General features: G+C 31.3%; 2 protein-coding genes and 1 long non-coding RNA gene across 3 annotated transcripts; 2 read left to right on the top strand and 1 right to left on the bottom strand.

Annotated features, from left to right (window-relative positions):
* The first annotated feature begins 2,384 nt into the window (after positions 1–2,384).
* Positions 2,385–4,322, top strand: LOC105123064 (uncharacterized). Its single transcript, XR_841794.1, has 4 exons — positions 2,385–2,599; positions 2,757–2,889; positions 2,977–3,031; positions 4,053–4,322. It is a non-coding gene; the product is annotated as an uncharacterized LOC105123064 (long non-coding RNA).
* Positions 4,323–14,805: 10,483 nt separating this feature from the next.
* On the top strand, positions 14,806–17,267 carry LOC105123062 (somatic embryogenesis receptor kinase 1-like). The gene is made up of 7 exons (XM_011022528.1): positions 14,806–15,131; positions 15,214–15,346; positions 15,960–16,031; positions 16,420–16,563; positions 16,747–16,818; positions 16,901–16,972; positions 17,074–17,267. The coding sequence occupies exons 1-7, from the start codon at positions 15,050–15,052 to the stop codon at positions 17,150–17,152; spliced, it is 654 nt and encodes a 217-aa protein (XP_011020830.1). The 5' UTR covers positions 14,806–15,049; the 3' UTR covers positions 17,153–17,267.
* Positions 17,268–17,624: 357 nt separating this feature from the next.
* LOC105123063 (uncharacterized protein At2g33490-like) lies at positions 17,625–24,418 on the bottom strand. Its single transcript, XM_011022529.1, has 11 exons — positions 24,052–24,418; positions 23,565–23,637; positions 21,956–22,030; positions 21,253–21,314; positions 21,105–21,173; positions 20,868–20,896; positions 20,486–20,690; positions 20,188–20,409; positions 19,789–19,842; positions 18,215–19,226; positions 17,625–17,840 (listed from the first exon to the last, which is right to left on the bottom strand). Exons 1-11 carry the CDS (start codon positions 24,166–24,168, stop codon positions 17,830–17,832), a joined length of 1,929 nt encoding a protein of 642 aa, XP_011020831.1. The 5' UTR covers positions 24,169–24,418; the 3' UTR covers positions 17,625–17,829.
* Between the last annotated feature and the right edge of the window lie 684 nt (positions 24,419–25,102).

Raw genomic sequence — 25,102 nt, 5'->3', positions numbered from 1 at the left:
TTATTAAAATCTGATTTTATAGGGTTAATTTTAAAATTTTCTGATTTTGAAAAAATATTAGCAAACACACTAAAAAAATATTTGGAAAATAGCACAAATTTAACAAAGATATAATTGAAAATAAAAACATGATTAGAAACATCTAAATGAACAAAAACAAAATCAAATTGCAAACTAACTTTAACTCTAATTCCAGATACAAACCATAAACAATATCCTAATCTCATACCATCACTCTAAATATAAAAAATAAACCTTAAACACTAACCCTAAAAACAAATAATAATCAATAATTCTAAAAATAAACCCTAACTAGATATAATAAAATCATTTGATTTTTTCTCTTCTGGTGTTTTTTTTCAATTTTATCATTTAATGTAGGGTTTTTATTGAATTTTATCCTTTATTGTTGAATTAATGGTAAACCTTAAACAAACCAAAACACAAAAGGTTTTATTATATTTAGTTAGGTTTTGTTTTTAGGGTTATTAATTAGTGTTTTTTTTATTGATTAATGTTAGTGTATAGTGTTTGTTTTTTAGATTTAGAGTTAGGGTGTTGTTTAGAGTTTGTATTTGAAGTTAGAGTTAAGTTTCGTTTGTAATTTGTTTTTTTTTCTTTGTCATTATTATTCTCAATTGCCTTTTTGTTAAAATTATATTATTTTTCAAATGTATATTTTGGCATGTGCTATTATACTAAAACTTTTAACCTAGGGTTCTGATTGTTTTACGGATAGTAGTTTTTTGAAAATTACTTTCTAAGATTCTCATGTTTTTTTGTTATTAAAAAAATTGATTAATAGAGAATATTTTTCAATTAAAAAAAATTTGGTTTCATTTACAGGAAAATATTTTTTTTATTTTAGATAGGATACACTTTTTAGAAGTTGTAAAAAATTCAAAACCATATTGTTATTTGTTGATTATATCAAATTTTATCATCAATTTTTTGATTGCATTATATTTTTTGCTTTTTTTTCAATTTCATTTCTTAAATTTTGATTTAATTTGATTTTTATATTAACTTTGATCCTCATTTTTTTAGTTGTTGTTTTTTTTCTCTTATCCTTTTCTTTATTAAATTTTTTTATCCATTAAATTTGGTCCTCATTATTTTTATTGCTATTTATTTTATTTAAAGTAATTTATGAAACTGATTTTTTTTTAATTTTATCATTTTAAAAATCTTTATCTGTTAGATTTGGTTATCATTCTTTTAATTTTTGAAATAATTTGTGAAATTATTTTTTCTTTAATTTTATCCTTCTATAATTTTTTTGTTTGTTATATTTGGTTCCCATTCGTTTGATTATGGTTTATTTTATTTAAAATAATTTATAAAATTATTATTTTTTTAATTTCATCCCCCAACCTTTTCATTTGTGAATTTTGATCTCCATTCTTTAATAAATTTTAAAAAATATATTATTTTTAGCTTATTTTTCATGGTATAGCCAAATATTAGAAAGTGTTTTTTAATTTATTTTTCCATTATACTATCAAATATATATATAAAAAACTAATTAACTTTTTAGGATAACATGACAAAAAATACTTTTTAATACTTGACTATAAGCATATCATGGATGACCAAGATAATAACAAGCCGAAGTCAAGGGCCGCATTCATGATAAATATTGGGTCACAAAGGCATCTTTGAACCCAATCTATGGCCTATTAACACATGAGCCTAGTTTATGTATTTTTGCTTGGGTAAGCTTCGACTTATGATGATTTTAGGCTTGTGTCTATACCCGGTCTAAAATTATATTATACGAGGGTTGATGATATTTGTCCAAGGAGTATGTGCCCTCACGCCCATAAAAAAAGTAAAAACATCGTGGAGGCCTATTCAAATTATGGACTAGAGAGTGAAAATGATGAATTTTTTTTTTGTAATTTCTTATCCTTATTTTTTTTATTTGTTTTAAATTAATTTTTTATATAATTTTAGATCTATTTATATAAAAAATAAAATTTTAAAATAAAAAAAATTATTTTAATATATTTCTAAAAAAAATTATTTAAAAAACAACCATAATTTCAAATATCTAACCATCAAAATTTCCTTAATCTACCAAATTATTTATAAAACACTTGCATCATGCTTCTTGTTGTTTGTCAAGGTGGTTTAATTATAATTTTAAAAAAATTTATTTTTTAATCTTAAATGATTATTATTTATATTTTTATATTGTTTTATATTAATATTAAAAAGAAATTTTAAAAAAATATATAATTTTTATTTTAATACATTTTCAAATAAAAATCTCATTAAAAATTACCCATGTTACACTCGAAGATCTGAACGGTTCAAACTTGACTTTTGAATATTAAAATGATGAGGACTTCCTGGCACTTTCGATAAAGTTAATGGTGAAATTTCTCGGCGACTCACTGGAGTTGAAATATTGATTTAAACCTCATATTTTAGATTTCTTTTCTTTATCGTGTGTGGGGATCGTGGGAAACTGCCAATTCTGTTCTATAACTATCAAAATGTTCACATGGAAATTCAACTCCAAATACGTGATCTCTCCTGTTCAGATTTCTCTGATCAATCCTGATGGCATCGTCTGTAGACTGCAACACAGAAGGTATCAGAACTGAAACACACACCTTTTGGTCAAGCCAAATTCTGGGGCTATAAAGATCTTTTCTAACGATGATATCAAATCCCAGTTAAATTCAATATTTTCTCTTTGGATATGGTACTCGAATGCTGCTTATGATAGTTAATTTCTTGCTCAACAGGGGATGCTCTTTCTCCTTGGAAAGCAAATTTGCCAGATCCAAGCAACTTGCTGCATAGCTGGGCTCCTACACTAGTCAATCTATGTACATGGTTTCAAGCTACTTGCAACAGCAATAACAGTGTCGGCAGGGTGTATGTGCCATCTTTCCGAACTTTACTCTTTTTTAGGTCATTGTCATGTACGTTTTGGTAATTTGAAATTGGATTTGATTGTTGAAGGGACCTTGCTAATACTCGTCAGTGAGCTTGGACTTGTCACCAATCTTCAGTATTGGTAAGTTAAATACTTTTATTAGCATATCATGTTCATGATAAGAACTAGTTTACTTGACATGTAGAGTCTAAATTCTTTTCATTCACCGTCGTCTAACATGCACTGAACCAGTTTAGATTTATGATAAGAGGTGAAAAAAGGACACGATGTTATTATTAGACTAATTGATGCTTCCAAGTTCCATCTAACTGAAATTGGTAATTTGAGAAATTCGAGAAGCTTGGCCCTGCACCAGAATCAACTTACTGGAAAAATTCTGGAGTCTCTTGGCCATTTAAAATCTTCAAGGTTTATGTAAGCATACATGTACATATCTCTTGAATGGTTGAGGAAACCTAGATCAAGTGACAACAAATATTATAGCATGATATGGTATGTAGGAGGTTGAACTGTAACCACCTGAGTGGACAAATACCAGCAGCTCATGAGTGAGGGCAACTCGAGGATCTTGTGACTTCGTTCACTTTTTTGTTATTCCATTTCTCGGCCTCCTGAATCGCTAAAAATGCATTGTTGTCAGCAGCCTAAAACTAAAGAAAAACAGATGTTTTCGTTTCATGTATGAGAGTCATTATGAGGTGCCAATCGGCCATCTCCTCGAGCCATTGTTTGCTGTGATTAACTTAGTCTTCTTCTGTTCTTTTCCCCAAAAACAATTAGTCTCGACAAACGAACACAGATGGTTATAGTATGCCTTCACTGTTAGAAATTCGGGAGAGAGGAAGTGGGAGACATCATGGACCGTCTTTCATTTGCTATACCCTAATTAGTATTATGGCTTATTTCTTACAAAATAAGTATTTTGAACCTCCAAGAATTATGCTTTATCTCTATAATCTTTCATTTGTTGTTTGATTTTTAAGCTTATCCTAATGTTTTTAAAGTCAGCGCCCCCATCTTTTAACTTATAGTCCACTCCTATTTGTTATTAATTATTTAATTTAATCGTTGTGCTTGGCATTTAATTATCTACTTAATTCAATTTTTACATTTTTTTTTCCTTTTCTTTTTGTTCTATTAGCATTTGAAGTTACAGTGATTATACAAGACGCTTGAGCTTCAAGGTACTCTAATTGAACACGGGGGACAAAATACCAGCATAAATGCCACTGTTCCAATATAAATTGTACTTTTCCTTTAGCCTTATTCTGCACCGCAATAAATAAAAACATGTTCTTGCTTAGTGCATGGGCAGGTTTTTTTTTTAATGAAAGTTTATCTGTACAATTGGATTTACGCCTGAATTTTATGAAAAATTAGTATGCTTATCGATGCTATATTTTATTTTTTTTCATAATTTATTTTTACTTTAAAGAAGTTTTGCGTGCATGAAACTCTATTTCAGCTTGTTTATTAATTTATTTTTTGGTTACAAGCTTGTTTAATTAATTGAAGATGATGATATGAGAAACAAAAGTTCGCTGAGGAGGAAACCATTTGGGCGAGGCCATTGCCCGTGAGCCCGACAGCCCGTGTGCCTATTGAAATGGGCTTAATTATGGTTCCTCCGCCGATAGAAGAGATCGATTTTTATTTATTTTTGTTTACTTATAGAATTTAATTTAATTAATTTCAAAGAAAATTCCTAGTTTAAACTTGAAAGTTGACTGCCGTATAGCCTAGCCATAGCCTTGTATAGTTAACATTGATGCGGTGATTTTTTTTAAAAAATCAATTTTATCATTGAAGTTTTTCCTTGCACAATTAAGTTATTTTAAACCCAAATTATTATTTAATTACATGTTTTCCTTTTCGGAGAGAGGATTTAAATGAAAGACAGAAGATAAAAATAAAAAACTAAGGTAAAACATTTAGTGGTTTTCAAATTGATTTGAGAAGCATATTTTAGTTTCTTATTTTTTTAGTTATTGAATTAATTGATCCCTTTAGTTTAAAAAATATTAATTTCAGTACCATATTTTATTTTTATTATTTTTCAATTATTTATGGGTGAGAGAAAAGAGAGGGGCTTGCATGATTATAGTGTAAAGAGAAAATGTTGTTGTTGCGAAGATTTTGACCACTAAAATAGTTGATTTTTATATCAAATGATTCAACATAATAAGAAAAATTTAAATTATGTGTTTTTTTAACCTTTAAGTGCCTAAAAAATATATTCAAGTTTGGAAAGATTTTTAATTTTTGGGTTTTGAGGTAGTTTTTTTGTGTTTTTAGAGGTTATAGATTGATTTGAATAAGGTTCATAAAATGTTTTGGATTATTATTTTTAAAGAAAACAACTAGCAATCATGTTTTTTTAGCCACCATCTAAACGACACGTCCTCTACTAAGACAAACAACGTATCATTTATTTTTTAAGTTGCATTGGGATAAAAGACATGTCATCCATCCACTTAGAAAAAAAAATTAAGGCTCGTGCACGGGCTTTTTATTCATGGGCCAAGCGCTTAGCCTAGCTCATCATGCCTAAGATTTTTTAAATAATAATTATTTTTTAATTGTATTAGAAGTGTTTAATTTTTGAAGAGGTTAGTATGATACTTTTTTAATATATATATCCTTGTATTATATGTTTTTTCTTTTTATCTTATTTAATAATTTTTATGTGTGATGGCTTATATTATAAATTGATTTTAATAAATAAATTCATTAAACATAACAAGATAAATGACCTGCATTGCAATATTAAATATATTGAGATACACACACATGTCTTTTATATTTTTCAATTTTATTTTTGTTTATAGTTAATGAATTTCTTTAAAATCAATTATTTGCACAATAATTCTTGATTTATTTAATTAAATACATGCATAAGTTTTTCAATTTATATTTATGAATTTTTTTATGTTAAAAAATGTGTTGAAAAATTCTACATGTTTAATTTTTTTAATCATGTATTGATGTTTTCAACTTGATCCTTATTTTTTAGATTTTTTTTCCTTGACCCTTGTATAAAAGTTTTTTGTTTTTTTCAATTTCATGTTTCAATTCAAGTTTATAGGGTTTCTTTTTTTTCATTTCGGTCTTCATTCTTTTGATTTATTTTTTTTGTTAATATTTTTATTCATTTCAATTTAACTCTCAAATTAAATTTTGTTATTTTTATTTTTTTAATTGCTATTTTGTTATAATTTAATTTTTTAACATTTTATTTTTTAAAAATTAAATTTTATGATTTTTTTATATATAATCCTTCTTATATGATAATAAAAGTGCACTTGAAAACTTAATTAAAAAGAGTTGACCTTTTTTTTTTGTCTTATTTTTTTCACAGCTTTGCCCTCACATGTGCAATACTTTTTATAAAATTATTTTTTGATTATTGTTTTATTTTTCTATCATATTGTCAAATTAATCAATCATTTTATTTTCTGAAGTGAAGAAATTTTGACGTGGCCCGCATGTCCTGGCCGCCAATCTAGTTTTATTTAGAAATTGTTACAAGTAGATGACCTATGAATAAGTTAATAAATTAGATATATATCTAATAATTTCCTCATAAAATACTATCCACCTTGGAATAATGTTTATTAACAAAGATTACGTTTATCTACCTTTCTAGTTGATATATTTATTAATATTAAATTCAAAGCTTATGTGCACATATCTAAACATGTCAAAAGGCTTAAAATAAATGATTTTTAAAGACATCGCTGACTTAATATTATTAATCAACCCTCAATATTTCCCATTTTTATATACATTGAAGACAGGGAAGGGCATCCCTATTGTCCTAGTCCAAGCAATGAACCTAAATATTACTCATTTTCTTTGCCTCTCCGTTTTTTTTAAAGCTCATAAATTAATCATTATGATTTTTTATAAACATATTTTAATCTATTAAAAAGCCCAAACGGGATGTTTAAACATGAAAAAAAATCGGAAATCAATCACATAAATTAAAAGGCTATAAAACCTCACTTTAAAAATAATAGCGTTTTCTCAACAATTAATGACCTATAAATTTCATATTTTCTCTAAAAATTATTCTATGGCCATAAAGTGCATGTAAAAATAAAAATACTCGCTTCCATCCATGGTCAAACTTGCGAGGAATAGTCTAATTTTGGTGAATTAACTCAACATGTCCTGCCTCATATTTTAAGGATTTTCTCCCAGTATCATTAATTACATGTTTAAATTAGCCATTATCTCCCTAAATATATACATAATCTTTAATGGGTCCTTCCATTAAATTTTTTCTTCTGTATAATATAAACTGATATATTTTTATGCGTCCCTTGTATATGGCTTACTTAAAGATAACTTTCGAGAAAATTATCCTTTACCTATTGACACATCCCTCATTGCATAAAACGATATTAAAAGTTTTCAAAATGATTATTTATTTTTTGGATCAACAAAATGATTATTAATTTAAAAATTGAAATACATTAACTCAGAAAAATAAAACATAAATTATTTATTTAATCAAGGAAAAAATCCCAAAAACAAAAGTTTAACAAATGATATCCATTTAATTGAAATAGCTTAAAAGAATCACTCCCGACATAATTTCATGATGGTGGTTTGGCCAAACTCATACCTAACATGCAGTGGAGGTACGAGAAATATGGAGCATTGCAATCAATAAATAAATAAATGGTCAAAAGCTGAAGATAATAATTTGCATATATTAATTAACTAGTTATTTTGGTTTTTGAAGTTATTTAAATTGTTTCAGGTTGCTGTAAAATGAATTTCAACTATCCAAAATAGAGAAAACAAATCAATTAGGCGACAGGTTATTAAAAAAAAAAATTACTTCATGGATGTACAAGACATGTGTATACTAAGATGAAAGAAAAATCATACCAAGCGTCGCAAAAATTGATTTAAATATATTTACCTATAAAATCTCTCTTCTATTTCTCTACTCCAAAATAATATCGAATTTATTGGATGTATCATATGGTGGTTGCCACCTTTTATTCTGGCAACGCATCACAGAGGCCGATTGAGTTTGTTGATTTGGACGACCCCAAAACACCAAGAAAAGTAATCATGGATGGATGAACACAACCCTAGGTTAATATGGGTGAAGCTTTAAAAAGATAGCAATTGAATTTAAGTATGGGGGGAAAAAGGAGATGGAAAGAAAGAAAAACAGCTACAACTCGCTTTATTGTTGACATGTTGGACTATAAACATAATTCAAACTAAAAAGATCTTTGACCCCAGTTCGTCCTTTATTCAAGTTTGCCATGGTGAGTTCAGCTTTTCCATGGGGCCAAGAGTGCATAATTTAATTAAATAGTTTGTCAATTCTGGGTTATATATAACTCAGCTATTTTTTTTAATTAATATAAATGATTAGGTGAAATTACATGTATTTCAATTAATTTTATAAATTTTAAAAATAATAATTATATAAATTTTCAATAATTAATTTGTAAAACTCAATTTAATAATGTCTAAAAATACAAATCTAAAACATGATGATTTGACCGGTTGTGGAACTCAGCATTTCCCTTCACTATAGAACTATTATTCTCTCAAAGGTAGATGGGTCTGTTTATTACGACTAGGAGGCTCTCCGGTGATTAATTCAGTAAGTGATTAAAATTAATAGCGTCGGGCTTGTGTTTTGTAATGTGCACTGGAGATAAACGAGAGAGAATTGCCTCGAGCACCGGGCCTCGAGAAAGGGCAAAAAAAAAGCAAAAACAATTACGAATATATTGTCTGAGGTAATTATATAAATAATAAAGCTAACAGGTGATCAAGGGGCATCTGTTGATAAATATTTAATGAGGCTAATTATTGTTGATTGCCACGGGGAATAGAAAAAGGGATAATTATTATATATTAAAACCCCTTTATTAAAATTTAAATTCACTAATATGACCTTTTTTCCATTCCTAAAAGTTTCTTTTTTTCTTTTTTAACTTTAATGATAGCATGACCATTATTTTTTTTTAGGGGTTTCAATTTAATTCTCCTCCTTTTATGGATGTTTTAGGAATTTCTTGTACCACTACAAAAATCAGTACTCTTTTGTTCTTTATTATTATTTTTTCGTTGAGGAAAACTCCGTATTCTTTTTAATATTAAATTGTAACACCTTCAATAAGAAGGGTGAGAAGGAAAAAAATAATACGAAAAACTAACATTTTTTTGTCATCGCTGCACCAAACATTCAAACTGAAAATAAGAAAGAAAAAGAAAAAAAATACTTAAGAAAAAATAACTACAGAAAATAAAAAATGAACAAAGCAATGTGTTGGAAATGAGGAAAGTCCTATGATTTATGGAAAGATCGAGACATTAAAAAATGTTAATAACATTTGTTTAGTTAAAAGTGAAATGCAATTGTTAAAAATATTGGTTTTAAATTAAAGTACGTTGCTGGGGTTGGGTTGAGGAGCTTTAACCCCCCCACTCCTTAACAAGTGTCCTTGACTCCTTGTATATAAATTTTGTTAGCAAATTCCTTGTAAGAAATTCTCGGGACATTAGGTACAGAATCGAAGTATGATTTTTAGTTAATAGTTATAATCTAAATATCCCTTGTCAAAGGATAAGAAAGTCCCCAGCGAATCTCGATGATGAGACTCTTTAGTACTAGGCTTTTTAGACAACTTTACTAGATTATTTTCAAATTCTTTTTAGGTATTATTAATGTCTTTTTAAATAAAAATATAATATTATAAAGAAATTGATTTAATATAATTTAATTATATTGATATTTTTAAAAATAATTTGAATGACCAATAAAAATATAGTTTGATTTAAAAATAAAATTAAGATGACTTTATTTTTTAGATATTAAAACAAAAATACATTAGATTGATTTAGATCAACTCGGGTTAACCTGTTAAATTTATTATTTAGGTTACGAGACCCTAATAACTATAATGAAAGAAAATAAAAAAAATTATTAAATTCAATTCTTAATTAATCCAATGATAAAATATGAAATTGAAAATAAAATTTAACCAGAAAAATAAGTTGAGTCAATTTGTTAAACATGGATTATGAGATCGAAATAACCTTATATAATGCAAACCCAAATAAATTATAAAATCTTGTTCCTAATTAACTCAATATGAAAATGTGAAATTGAAAAAAAAAAAACTAAAAAAAACTAAAAAATTGAGTCAACCTACTTAGCTCACGACTTAAGTTTTTTTATAATTGTGTTAGTGATTTTTTTTTTTGTGCTATACTAAGTTATCTCAATATCATTAATCGAGTCATGAGGTTAGCAAATAAACCTGAGTTGCTTTATTTATTTTTTTAATTGATTATTTATTTATTTTTATAGGGTTATTTTAGTACTGTGATCATGGTTATAAGTTTAACAAGTTATCTCGGGTAGACTTGGGTTATTTTTTTTGTACTTATTGTTATTTGATCTTTCGTTTTAAATTTATCCTTTAACGTTGAATTGATTATGCATCGGGTTTTGTGATTTATTTTTTTGTTTTTCATGGACTTACCATGTCTCATAACCTATTGATAAGCTAATCAAGGTTTATTTAGATTTTTTTAAAAAAATTATCATTCAATATTAGATTTGTGAGGAATTGAACTTCATATTTTCTTTTTATATAATTATCGTGTTCTCATGACCTGTGTCGTGGGCTTGGAAGACTAAACCAAGTTGAATATATTTTTTTTTTATTATTTTAAAGAATATTTGAATGGTTTATTTCTCAATCTCAACCTTTAATATTTTATTGATTGAGAATTAATTTTCTAATTTGTTTTTACTTGTTTTTTATAAAATTATTGTTGTCTCGTGGATTTAGCAAATTATCTAAAATTATTACATGTCAATCTAATATGTTTAAGTATTTTAAAAAATTTATATCTAATATATTATTATTTTAATATTAAAAAATACATTACCCAATGTACATTGGATTTTAAATTCATGATAAATATCCTATTAAAAACACACTGGTAATACCTCAATATTTGATATTATTAAAAAACAATTAATCAAACCTAAGTGCTTGAAGCCCCTGTTTAGTATTGCATTCCAAATGATAGTAAAGTAAAATTTGATTTTTTATATTTGAAATTAATATTTTATATTTTTAAATTATTTTGATATTAAGATAATAATTTTCTAAGGAGAAATGATTTTTCTTATATTTTTATCCTATTTACAGTTGTGGTAGAACTTAGTTTTTATTAAAATTTATTTTTTATTTTAAACTATTTTTTAGTATTATTGTATTATTTTGATGTGAAAAAAAATAAAAAAAAATATTTAGTATATTTTTAAATAAAAAATATTAAAAAAATATTTTTTATTACTCTTGTAAACATCGGTGTCATTTCCACTAACGGTTAAAATCTTCTTTGCGAGTTACTGTACCTTTTGTTTTATATTGGCCTGGCCTTCCGTTTTCTTTTTTACTAATGTCAATCTTTTATTTTTAAAATTACTTTTGCTTTCTTTTTAATGTTTAAATCACTCTTATATTATACATGTCAAAATAAAAACATGATATGATTTCATATAGTTGATGATTTAATAACAACCAGATTTTCTAATCAAATAACAACAAAATAAAAATAATTTTAAAAATAAAAAATTTAAATTGGTATAAAACCAAGAATAAGGAGACGAATAAAATTTCGCTGCTGTATAAATAGATTGTCACGGTTTAAATGAAAACCCTGCCATGCATGTGTAGATATACTATGAATTAAGAATTTTTTTATTGTTTTTTTTTTAATTTACATTGGTATCTAGATTAGCTTATGCATACAACGATTAATTCTATAGTTTATCAAACACCCTATAAATTCAGTAAATATGTAAAGCACTACGGGAGTGACAGACGTGCTCATGAGGACTCGAATCCAGAAGCAGTAGAAGGAGACAAGCTCCTCCCACTACCAAGTCAAAACTTGCAGTGCATTAAGAACTATGAATTAAAAACCTGTTTAGTAAGATAATGATTGTGTTCGTTCAAAATTTAAATTTTTTATTTAAAATTAATTTTTTAATATTTTTAACTCATTTGATCTATTGATATTAAAAATAAAATTAAAAAATATATTATTTTAATATATTTTAAAATAAAAATACTTTAAAAAAAACACAATAAAATATTGCAGAATTCCAAACAAGCAATTATGTCAAACTTTAAAAGACGAGTCTCCCATGCCACCAACCAAACAGTCCCATCTCCTCCTTGCTAGTGGACGTGGTCCGTTAACCAGCTAGCCGCAACTTCTAAGGGCCTCTCCAACCCAAGAAGCAACACTTTACTTCCGAGTTAATGACCGCGATGGAAATAAAAAAGAATCAATATTTGGAAAGATCATCCTCTGAAACTTTTGAAATTTTAATCTTAGCATTGCTGATATAGTTTGAATTCTTTCTCTTTTAGCATTTTCTCTGACGTTCGAAAGGATAGATAGGTTTCATCCGAGGAGAGAAGATGGTTAATTGGATATGTAGGCACAACATTGACTGGGTAGACGCAGAGAATGGTAATGAGAGCAAACAGGATCCATGCCCTTTTGTGTTTTCACTCTTTCTTTTGTGATAAAGACAAAGAAAGTTCATTGATTCCATTCACATGGAGTCAATGGTGAATCTAATTCTACCTCATATTGCATTAAAGACAGTTTGGCGATGAAACCGTAAAATAGGTATACAATCATGATTTTGAATGATTTTGAGAGGTTTCATTGAGGGAGAACGATTTCATTTTGATTTTATTGGTTTTTAAAGTGATTTTACATAATAATTATGTTTTGACTTTATAAGTTAATTCATGATTTTAATAATTTAGATGTTATTAAATCTGTTTCAGCTTGATTGGTTTAAAGGTTTGATACACAATTAAAAATTTAATTCAAGTTGATTTTTGTATTAAATTGTGCTAGGATTTGAGTTGGTTAAACTTGGTAGGATTTGCTAGTCAACTCATAACTTGATCCATGCAATTAAAACACTACATGCAATTCAATTTATTTTTTTAAAAAAATTTTAAAATAGTATTACTCGAACTCAAGAAAATTTTGATTAATTAGTTTAACTGATAAGTAATAAATTAGAATGGATTTTATAACCATGAAACTTATATACACACTGTTATTTTGCTGAGGCAAGAATTTTTTTTTCCTTTTTTTTAAAAAGAAAATATCAAAGGTTGTGATTAATTAATACGAACACATTAATTAATATGTAGGTTTATCTCCGTTTATTGAGCCGAACAGCCACCTCCCATTTTTAAAGTGAAGCCAGGAGTATTGCTGACATAACTGGGCTAGGCTCCTATTGATTGTTCTATAACTTGAGAAAATATTTCAGAGCTATTGAAACTTTTCTAAATGTACGAAAGGGGGATTACTTAGGTCCCAGATGACCATATTGCATATCTATCCAAAGACAACTGTACTCGATCGTATGCAAAGACTGTTGGATTAACAAGAATAGAAAAATGAAAAATGTTCGAGAGCCACCGAATCTCCTCTAAATTGGTTAATTACCAGAACGATGCTTGCTTTGCCATTAGTGAATTGAGAGAGTAGTCTATTCCTTTGAAAATGGGCCTCTCGTCGAGAGCCAACGAATCTCCTCTAAATTGGTTAATTACCAGAACGATGCTTCCTTTGCCATTAGTGAATTGAGAGAGTAGTCTATTCCTTTGAAAATGGGCCTCTCGTCGAGAGCCAACGAATCTCCTCTAAATTGGTTAATTACCAGAACGATGCTTCCTTTGCCATTAGTGAATTGAGAGAGTAGTCTACTCCTCTGAAAATGGGCCTCTCAGTGCCGAATCTACAGCATGTATTTAAGTTCTCGAAACACATTAAATATACGTTATTGAAGCACCTAGAGGGAGGAAAACAGTAAATAAAACATAGGAGGCGTTTGCTCGACCACAACATATATATATATATTTCAAAGTGATATTATTCTCTTATGCTTATGCTCTTCGGACTTGTCCATATCTATATTTTTAACACCTCTTAAGATGCGCAAAAAAAGAAGTTCGTAACGTATATAACCATTAAGAAAATCCATGCTTTAAATATTCTTTTTTATGCTCGGGGAACTTGAAACTTGGAAGTGGGAAATGGACAAGCTTAATGAGTCTCAAATATTCTCCTCTATCTTGTTTTGGCTCTCTTATTCAAAAAAAAAAAAAAAAGTTTGTTGATTTCGCTCATTCCGACGCTGCATGCACGCAGCACTCTGCAATCTCTATGACTAGCTACTGTCATTATGATTTGTTCAAAAAAAAATATGATTACCAAATAGCATTGAAAAACTGCTTGGTGCTTGGATTTAATTAAATCTAATTACATAATTAATTAACAACTACTAATTTTATCAAAAAAAGCAATCACTACTAACTCTAAGATAATTAACAGAGAAGTCTTCACTTGCGATTATCATTATTACATGGCTAGTGAACACTACACATGCGTGTTTGCTTCTTTCGAGTTTCAACCTTACTTTGTGGAACATAAAGTAGAAAATTCCTCATGCATCCAAATGCAAGATATTAGTAGGTATATAGTTCAATTTGATTGAATTTGCATCTTTTTTTTGTTAAAGTATACCCTCCTAAAGTGTCATGGTCGGTCAAGTATGAGGACCATAAAGTGGTCCTCAGTGAACTGGACTAGTCTTGCTTTATGCCAGGTCTCTCTCTGCTGCTGCTCTCCTACCTTCCAAGATCTGACATGGCCAGCAATGGCTGAAAAGGAATAGGAATATAGACACTGCACAGGTGATGAGGACAGAATCGTCCACGTAGTGAATGACTAAGGGTAATTTAGAACGTGCAAGGACTCTAGGCGGCATCAGACAGAGCAACTAAACAATTGAAGAGATAGACCCACTTCATAAAAACTTTGCAGTGGAGAAAATTGTTTCCCTTTATTTATTTTTTTCTTAATGCACAGTAACCAAACTCTTTTATGAGCTCTATAAATTCCCCGACAAATGCTGTTTCCCTTGTGCTTCCATTCTTTATACAAACTTACTGAACTCTTTACTCTCTCTCCCCCCCCATCAACCTGTAAAAGTGCCATAAGCATCTTGACTCTTTACCCAGGCCTAAAGTTCCCTAAATGGCAAGCTGTGCTGTGTTACAGCTTCTCGTTCTTGTTCTTCCATCAATCATTCTAGCACTAACAAATGCAAATTTAGAAGGTACGCATAGGTTCTTCTTCCATTTTTCACCAACTGTGAGTATAATTGAACTGTGATTTTAACCTTTTGGTCCATGAACTAGGGGATGCTTTGTACGCTCTGAGGAGAGCAGTGAAGGATCCAGGGCATGTTCTCCTGAGCTGGGACCCAAACTTGGTGGATCCATGTACTTGGTTCCACGTTACCTGTGATGGTGATAATCGGGTTACCCGACTGTAAGCACCATACGTATATTTACTACTAATCTTGCAGTATCCCTATCTCTCCCTTTTTTGTTTCACATTTTATTTGAGCCTCTGTGCATGTTTGCTTTCATTTTTGTAGTTTGTGTGTTGTCTGGTTGTTAAGATTTGAAAACTATGACTGTATTTTTGCTTCTGAAAACAATTATTTAGACCTTAAATAGTCCAAGACATCTAATTAGGCACTTGGGACAAGCCCCTCATTTCTGACCAAATTTACTAATCTGCATGGGTGCGTGACATCTATTTGTACATGATGATCTCCTGGGTGGACAACTTTTTCAGACATGATGTTCAAAGATCATAGTACTACCATATCCTTAACTCATTTTTGTTTCTTTTCTACAACTCAAACTCTTTGAAACAGGTTGTGTGACTCTGATGTGCTAGTAATAAAGGAGAAGAAAGGGAGAAAAAAACATGAAAGTTGTTATATACATACATGCACATGTAAATTTAAGAGTAGCATAAATTCTGTCTTGTAAAAAAAACAGAAATAATTATCTGTTAAATTGTCAAGGAAGTAATTAACTCGACAAATTATAGAAGTAATAAATAGTGAGTACTAAAATATTGGCCGTTGCAGAGACCTTGGAAACGCAAAGCTTTCAGGCAGTCTGGTTCCTGATTTGGGGAAGCTCGTCCGTCTTCAGTATCTGTAAGCACTTCAAACTATCCAGAGAATTTAAAAACATTTTTTTCATTTTCTTGACTACATAGATTAACCATCAAAATGCTTGATGTTTAAGTGATTTGAATTCGTTGAAAGAGCACAGCAAATTGGGCTAAAATGTAAGCAAAATCGGGTTGTATCAGTCTATGAACTAACTGGATTTTAGCAATCGAGTACGGTCGATAGGGTTCTTTAGTGGTTAATCAGCTTGTTGCTAGTTTTATCCAGGACTATATCAAGACAACATTCACCTCACCTACCATCTGGTGGACTTGTGATCAAATGGATTCTAGCATTAAATTCGACATGATTTGTAGTGTGCTAAGAGTTTAATGCTAACAATACTAATGTTAGGTTTATGTTCCCTATACAGGGAACTGTACATGAATGAACTGGTGGGTCCTATACCAAGGGAGCTTGGAAACCTTAAGAGCCTTGTGAGCTTGGATCTATATCACAACAACCTCACTGGGACCATTCCTGCTTCACTTTCTAAGCTTTCCAATCTTAAATTCCTGTAAGCATACTTTCAGATCTGTGTTAATTTTAATTACCTACCCTTTCATTTACAGATGCTTGATCAGAATCAAGTGGATAAAATCATTAATATTGTCAGGTTCGTTTTCACTTTTATGACGACCTAGCTAACGTATTGCTGATGGTCCATCTTTGCCTGGTGTGTCACGTAATTACCACGCAGGAGACTGAACGGCAACAGACTGACTGGAAGGATACCAAGAGAACTGACCAAATTGGAGAGTCTAAAGATCATGTGAGTCTTCTTTGTGATCTCCAAATCACCTTTTCTTCTCCACAATCTTTTGCCCGTCCAACAATCTAACCTCTCTGTGCAGTGACGTGTCGAACAATGATTTATGTGGCACCATACCTGCCTCAGGTTCTTTCTCCAAGTTCACGGAGGAAAGGTAAACAGACTGATTCATTGGAATCAAAAGCTTTCGTTTAATTTCTTTGTTGGAAGTGTCTTTTAATTGTTCTTTCCTTGGTACTGGTTGTTCGAAAGCAGTTTTGTGAATAACTCAAGACTGGAAGGACCGGAACTGCTGGGATTTGTGAGATACGGTGCTGCCGGAAGCTGTAAATAACAGGCCACTAAGAGGCAGTTACCTAATTCCATATATTAATTAACTCATTATATGGCAACGGTTGTGTGCTTGTTTACTCGTATAATTAATTATTAGATGCATCTAGTTAAAGTCACACCAAGAAATCCTCTTTATTACGAGAAGAATCTCTCGTCTTCCATCAAAAAAAGAAAAAAAACAGTAGAATCTCCGAGTCACCATATCTTGCGGTTACTATCACCGAACAAGATGGTGGAGATAAAAAGAGAGGGAACGAACCTCCGCTTTCAGAAATGGAGGTCTTTATTTTTTTATCTTTGGCAAGTCGGTGAACATCATAGAGCATGATTGCTTTGGGACAGCGAAATCACTCGAGTGAACATGATACATAACGGGAAATGTAGAATAATCTATCCGGTTAGCACTCCACGAGTCCACAGTCTAGACAACTCAACTCTGTTATGCGAAATGGTCCTTAATTGAGGACAAGAAATAAATGGAATTGGGATATTGCTTCCAAGGAGAGCAAAAAAAATAAAAATCAACAGATTAACAAAAATGACATTGCAAGCCAGAAATCAGTAGACAAGGATTATATTTACAGTTCTCCAACTGTACCAATGATGCGAGAATCGTGTGAGCTCAAATTTTGGTTGCTGCTGAACTTAAAGCAAAGCTATCACTATAAAAGAATAGAATCAAACTGCACCTGCATTGACCAAATGTACTGAGATTTAGAAATGATACCACTTTCATTGGATGCATGAGCATGTATACATTAAAAAACTAAGTTCATTTACATTTGGTGCATGTATATGTCTATCAAGGAACTAAAATTATGCATCTCTATAAATTATTTAAATGAGAAATTGCAACTGACGAAAAAACATGCAAGAGTTTCTCAGATGCATACAGCTTGTTCTCATTGGGACTTCAGCTAGTATAAGAATGGTTTTATGCTATCCAAAAATGTACCTCGATCAGTCTAACCCCCAGAACTAATAATCCCAGTGAGATGGTGATGCACGAGCATAACTTATCCTAAACTAAATAACCATTCAAATGCTTTGGATTATGAATTACCTCTGATTTGAACTGTCTGATTGACGATCTGGGAACCGGTGGATGATGGCTGGGTGTTAGATAAAGATAACGGGGTTAGAGGAGGTGAGGCAACATTCTCAACAATCCCTGAATTCTGAGCGACCATTACTCTATGTCTGCTAGAGGGTATTGAAAAACTGCGAGGGACAACTTGAGAAGGTGTAGGCAGTTGAGATTCTACATTTGATGTTGACATTTTGCTTGTACCAGGAAGCATGTGGCCTTTGGGAAACAGTGGCGCTGAATGACCAACCAAACCTACAGCCCCTGGAGACTTGGAGGTTGAAGTGACTGGGGGTCTGGGAAGCTCATGTAGCTCGCTGATTTTGGGTGAGGACACAAATGGAGGGGAAGAACTAGGAGATACTTTTGGTGATATTCTTGGAGACACTTTCGGAGGTGATGAAAATAGCTGGGCTGTTTGATATCGCAAAAGGGGTCCAGAGAACAATTGTGGATGTTCTGAGGAGACTGCCTTTGTAGACCATGGCTGGGATGTAATAGGACCAGATAAGGCATATCTTTTTATTTTCTTAGATTCAGCGGGAGCCGGTGGCTCAAGCCTTGAAAAAAGAAGTCCATCAGCTAGAGGAGGAGGTAATCGGGTGGATGCAGTGTTGTTGTTGCTCTCCTTGAGTACTGACTGCGAATTTATAGCAGTGGGCTTGCTAGACATTTCAACTCCTAGTAACTTATCATTTTTTTTATGGCCAATAGGGGATGAGTGCCACAAATTCAGAGGACGCCCACTCAAACTTGGCTTTAATGTTTGAGAAACCAGGCTACCAGGTCCTGCATAATTTGAACTCTTTGGGTCCGCTGGAGTAGGCAATACGTAAGTGTTGAACTTTCGTGTGGATGATGGCATCAGTCGTTTTGTTTTTCCAGCTGGATCAGATTTCACTTCAGCGAAAAGTGGAGCTGATTGGGTGCCTCCACTAAGTTCTCCCTTTATAGGAAACGATGTGCTGTAACTTCTAACTAGATTTTCCTGCAAGCAGTCCAAAGAGAAGCATAAAACTCACCATCAGTCAAAGATCTGATGTCCTGGTCTTGCGTTATAGAAATAGATTACAGCAAAAATTCATGTTAGAGCTGAAATAAAGCAAGATACACGGTGCTCTATGAGTAGAAAGGGTGAAAGTCTATGTATCTGTCAACTCATCCAACCCAACTCAATTACTCAAATGGGAGATCTATAAATACAAGTTCAAGTGGATATCCAAAAGGAATAAATAATATTATCTAATAGAAGGAAACACTAAGAGCAGATATGGCATGTATTGTGTTCCATTACGTTACTTATTATTGAGATTATCCATGCTAAGGCTTTCATGCTGATTTTGTCAGGTTATTAGTTCGAGCACACAAATCATTTTTTTTAAAAAAAAAGTTCAAGCATGCAAGGATGGTGAAATATGATAGTAGTTCTCAGATTTAGAAAGCCTGGCCAGGCAGATTAGATCCTCATTAACAGGCCTACAATTGCATTACCCAGATATGAAATCAGCATGATCACTTAGAACACCCAAGTCCATAATATGAAGGTTTACCTTTGCCATTTCCAATGTCACAGCTTGGGGAAATGTAATGTCCTCTAAATCCAACTGCACAAATTGTTATACAGCAAGTTGAAGTTAAAATGGAATAGAAATTTCAGTTGAAGGATGCATTGATAGAAAAAAATGGAAATCATGACGAGTGACTATAAAAGATCGTCTTGAATTGTTTGCCCTGTTGAATAAGTTTCTACATGAACAGGTAACACAGAAAGGTCAATCCTAGAATCCAGAATTCACGCACTAGAAACCACAAGTGAATTGTGCAAATTTCCTCCTTTACAAGGCAATGCTATTCATAAAATCCTAAAACACAATGCATTATAGTTGCTTTTCCGAAAAGAAATGGTAAGCTGATTGGCTCCACTGATGAAAAGTGCATTAAAGTCTTACCTCCATTGAATTTATTGATTTGGAAACTTCTTGCTCCTGGTCATTTTGTCCATAGTCAAAGCTCAATTCTCCATCATCATTGACATCATCATAATCATCATCATCCCTCCCATCATCATCAAGTCCACTAAAGTGGTAATCTATATGCTGCTGTTCTGAGACCAATTTGACATGCGGCTCAACAGCTTCAAGAGACTTAAGAGCCTTCTTAAATAAGCACAGCTGATTTCAAGAAAGAAGCAGAATTAACTATTAAACCAACAGGTTTAAAAACAAAATTGATTGGAGAAAAAGAAACCTGAGCAGCATGGTGCCGAGCCGCCTGTGTAAGAAGACTGCGAGATTGTCCTTCCTTCAGGGATTTAAGACGAAAAACAAACAAAGTGGCCTCCTCATCATATTCATCATAAGCTGCTTGTATTTGCTGCATAGAAAAACTCTCTCCCTTTCCATTTCTTCCACTTACTCTTTCTCTCTGTCTCGCCATGTGCACATATACATCTCTGTAAACCAAGTAACATGGGGAGATGATATTTATATCAAATTTCAGGGCTTTCATTTTTCTTTTTATTTGTTTCTGATTTTTCCTTCCTTCTTTTGTTTTTCTTTCTTTCTTTCTTTTTTTGAGTGTGTGGGTGCAGGTGCAAGTTTAGAAAGGTGCTTGAAATAGTACCACAAACCTTTTCTCGTTACACTGCTGCTTCATCTCCTGTATGAATGAAAAAAGTCTTCAGCGACTGCTCCAGTAAAATGCTTTAACTACCATATACAAGATAATAGAAAAAATAATAAAATAAATGTTTAAGTGTGAGCACTGATTTCAATCATTAAGAATTTAAGCATTTTCTAAAGATAGTTTAACATGAAAAGTTATAGATAGTCTAAGTTAGTGAAAGCTTGTAAAAAGTACCACTGACCTCAACTGTTTGAAGTTCGTTCAGAAGAGACTCTGACGGGCTTATGATTGTTTGATTTATGTGAGAACGCTGGAAATATCAGACTAAAAATCAGTACCACAACATAGCCAGGAATCTTAGCAATTTTTATTACAAAACAACAACTCACGTAGCAGTCAACAAGTTTCTGGAGTTCAAATTGCACTTTTCCCAGCATCAGCAAGACCCTGCCTGCAAAGAAAACAGAGCCAACTTCAGCTTCACTTCCTATAACCTTCTTGGAATGCAACTATATGTAATTGAATATGCACTCAAAAGGAACAAATTCATTGAATTAAAGACCAATTATTATCATTGCATTAAAGTTTTCTGAATGTATCACCATGATCTTTTTGAAAATTGAAACTTGAAATGGTATCTTCAGTTAAAATTGATGAAAAAACAGGTGAGATTGTTGATTCTGTAACAAATGCACAAGTAAATTCTCTAGCAACTTAAGGAAGAGAAAGCAGAATCCATTTGAACATAACTTCAATAAAACAAAGATGTTAGTAAAAACACAGTTTCCAAAGTACAGGCTCATGAAAACAACTCTAGTTAGGTCCCTGGATCTGTAGCATGTATCAAGACAGTAAAATATTGACTGTGAGTTAAGTATATCTCAGTCAAATGTGATTTTCTGAAGTAAGAATTAGTAGAAAAGGATTGGGATGGTTTAGCTTTATATCTTCATTGCAAATGTCAATAAATCTATACAAAAGAAATGCAACTCAGATATTACAACAAACACTGAAAAGAAGTTTTAGTCCCCACTAACAATTTTCTTTTAACTTTTAACAGCAATATCATGACGAACAAAACTGTCCACTTACCACTTTCTTCATCATCATTCAATGCAGTTTTCGCAAGAAGGCAAGCACCCATTTCACGCAATGATTCTGAGAATTCTGAGGAAAGACAGAAGTGAGAACATTCTAGAATTACACACCAAAACAGGATCCTTCAAAACATACAAGTGCTCTAAATCAACACATAAAACACTGTGATGTTCACTAACGAACTCATTTTAAATCCTCAGTAAATCCTCACAATCTATAAACCAAAAGGCCAACAGCAAGCTAAAATGCAGGAAAATGCCACATGTGCATAAATTAGGCTACTGCCAGTCACGGTTCATCTGGTGGGAATCTATTGCAATTTAAGGTTCCAAAACAGGTTTTAATCTTTGGGATGACTTTCTTTTGGATAATATCTTGAGTCACAACATCCCAGGTATCACATAACAGTCACGGTTTATTTAAGAAACTTGTTAAGCACTCAACATAATTTTTAATAATTTTAACAAATGGCCATTGTAGTAAATACATTTAGTAATTAATATCACAAAAAAGAAAAAAGCAATATAAGATGCCACATAATCTTGTTGATTCTTAATTTGTACAAATAATTTGCAAAATCAAATTTGGAAGAGAGTTGAGGTATTTGGATTAGATCTTAAAATGATCACTAGGATGTTTAGTTTAGATGCAGAATCTGAAGAGTGAAGATTGATATTGGTGAAATTACTGAACAAAATTAAAAGTGCATGTGAAGAGTTGTTGGAGACTATCAATGACAAAATAAAAAACAAATTGGCTGCAAAACTGAGGTTTTCGGAACGATAAAGGTTATGGTTATGTAATAGGCTGTGGTGGTGTGAAATGAAAAAATGCCGCAGAAGTGGTTTGTAACGATAAAGGCTGCCTGATTTCAGTTATGTTATGTATCACCGGTGTTATGCGAAAATTTAGTTCTTGCCCATTTGTTATGTACCAAGTTTGTTCATGAAATTGGGTGCTCCACAGACCTCCAACTCACTCATTGCAGAGTAATTGTCATGCTCAAAACATGATTCATGTGATCTAAATAACTCCATACCCAGGGCCATCAAAACAAAGCTAATACGATATTTTAATCGCAACTACTATGCCTTTCCTTTCTAAATATTTTGTTCTGTGAACCATAATAATTAGCTTTTGCAATGTTGCCATTGGATGTTAGTTGATGACTGGGAGCTGAGACTTCTTCAAATTTATAGTATAACATTGCCTTAAAAAACTTCAAGCTTCATTTCTTAAGGGACTATATGGCTGCCACTTCGTTCTAATTGAACCACCAACTATCAATAAAGGCCTTCCACCAAAACATTATCATTATTAGTTTCACACTTCAAGTTCCCCCTTCCAGAAAAAGAAAAAAAATTTAGTAAATGAATGCGAGTTTTACGCTTCATTTATTTAAGCAAAAGACAATTTGTTGAAGGGAAAGGAGAATGGCATTAGTGGACTAACAATCAAATGATAGTGTTAGTAAAACTGTAAATACCCAGGCCGATACAAGAATATCAAACTCGATGCCCCTTCTTATGAATTGACGGTGGTATCCATGGAAAAAGAATACAAGGAATTCAAGTAAAATGCGGCGCGAGAAAAAAAGGAGTACCAAAGGCACAATTGGCGGTTCCAGCGGCAGCAGAAAGTAAGCTATCATAGCAATCTTTCATATCTATCATGTCCTGAAAATAATAAAAAGCAACCAAATTTTATAAGAAACAGATCCCAAGCGATCACAAGCACATAAAAAAGTAGCTAACATTCGATCATTAATATAGCTTAAAATAATGGGTTTATTAAAGTAATTATACATAATCTATTCACTAACCAAACCAATCATTTCAATGTTTACGCTTTCCCTTTATTACAATTATTATTATTATTATTATCCAAACAAACTCAAAAAGACTCTGATCAGATCAAATTAAGCTTTAAATCCTCAATTATCTATTCAACAACAACAACAAAAAAAGAAGTTGCAATTGACCGACACAAAATGTAAATTATTTAAGTAAGAAGAAGCAGCAGTCGTCTTTGGCTGCTGCGAAATCGAGGCAAAGCAAGAACGAGAGAGGGAGAGGAGTGAAGAGAAGTACCTGAGAGGCTTTAGCAAGTTCATGTGATTGAGAGAAAGAGGGAAGATCCCTTGGGTTTTTATGTACTACTTGTTTGTGAAGTGAAGTAAATCCTCTCAGTTTCCTAAATGATTTCATCTCCTTGCCTTTGATGAGGAGGGGGGGAGGGTAGGAATTGAATTCGTTTCTCTAGCTGGTGTTAAAATCCAGCAAAAATAAAAATTGAAGAGCTTTTCTTTAGTCTACAACGTAATCAATGAACGGGAAGGAGGAAGTGGGAATGAATAATATTCGCTCTCCTTTTTTATGGAATATATACAGAAAGAGAGAGAAGAAAGATCAAAGCAAAGAAATCTCAGTCTCACCAAATTACGACGCTTCATTCCATTATTTATTTAAATTAAATCAACAAACGACTTAAAGGGGCAATAGAAAAATTAAGAATTATTTAAGACAATTATCTTTAGTTTCTCCTCTCCCTTCGATTGTTTCTTTGTTTTTGGACAATAATAATTGATAATGATGTATTATTTTTTATTTGAATTTTAAAGTAGTATATTGGTCAAATACGAAACATACTTTCTCATTTTTGGTCCACGGTCAAAATCTCACCACTTCTCTTGTCTCCCCCTGGACAAATACAATTTTTATTTTTTCTTTATGATGACTAGGTTATAATCTCGGTTTTTCTCCTGATCACCATTACTCCCGTTCATTAAGGGGTGTTTGGTCCGGGAGTTTTGAAAAAAAAATTAATTTCTTAGTATTGTTTTCATGTGTAAAAAATAAATTTTAAAAAATATAAATATGTTATTTTAATTTATTTTTAAATAGAAAAACTTGAAAATAATTCATATGTGTCGTTGGTATTATATGGTTTTGAGATGATCGTTATTACGTAAGCAACACCACCCCCCAGAAGATTTCACTACATCAGAGAATTTGTAAGTTTAAGATTTACTTGTTAATATTATTATTTCTCGTGTATATATTTAAGATGCTGATGTTTCAAATAAAATATTAAGATATTTTGCAAGTTACTATTTATAGAGGTCAATCCAATCAAGGCCTC

The sequence above is a fragment of the Populus euphratica genome, unplaced genomic scaffold, assembly GCF_000495115.2.
Source record: "Populus euphratica unplaced genomic scaffold, PopEup_1.0 scaffold8.1, whole genome shotgun sequence".
Classification (NCBI taxonomy): Eukaryota; Viridiplantae; Streptophyta; class Magnoliopsida; order Malpighiales; family Salicaceae; genus Populus; species Populus euphratica.
Note: the sequence above shows the minus strand (reverse complement) of the source record. Positions and strands in the feature narration are given on the sequence as shown.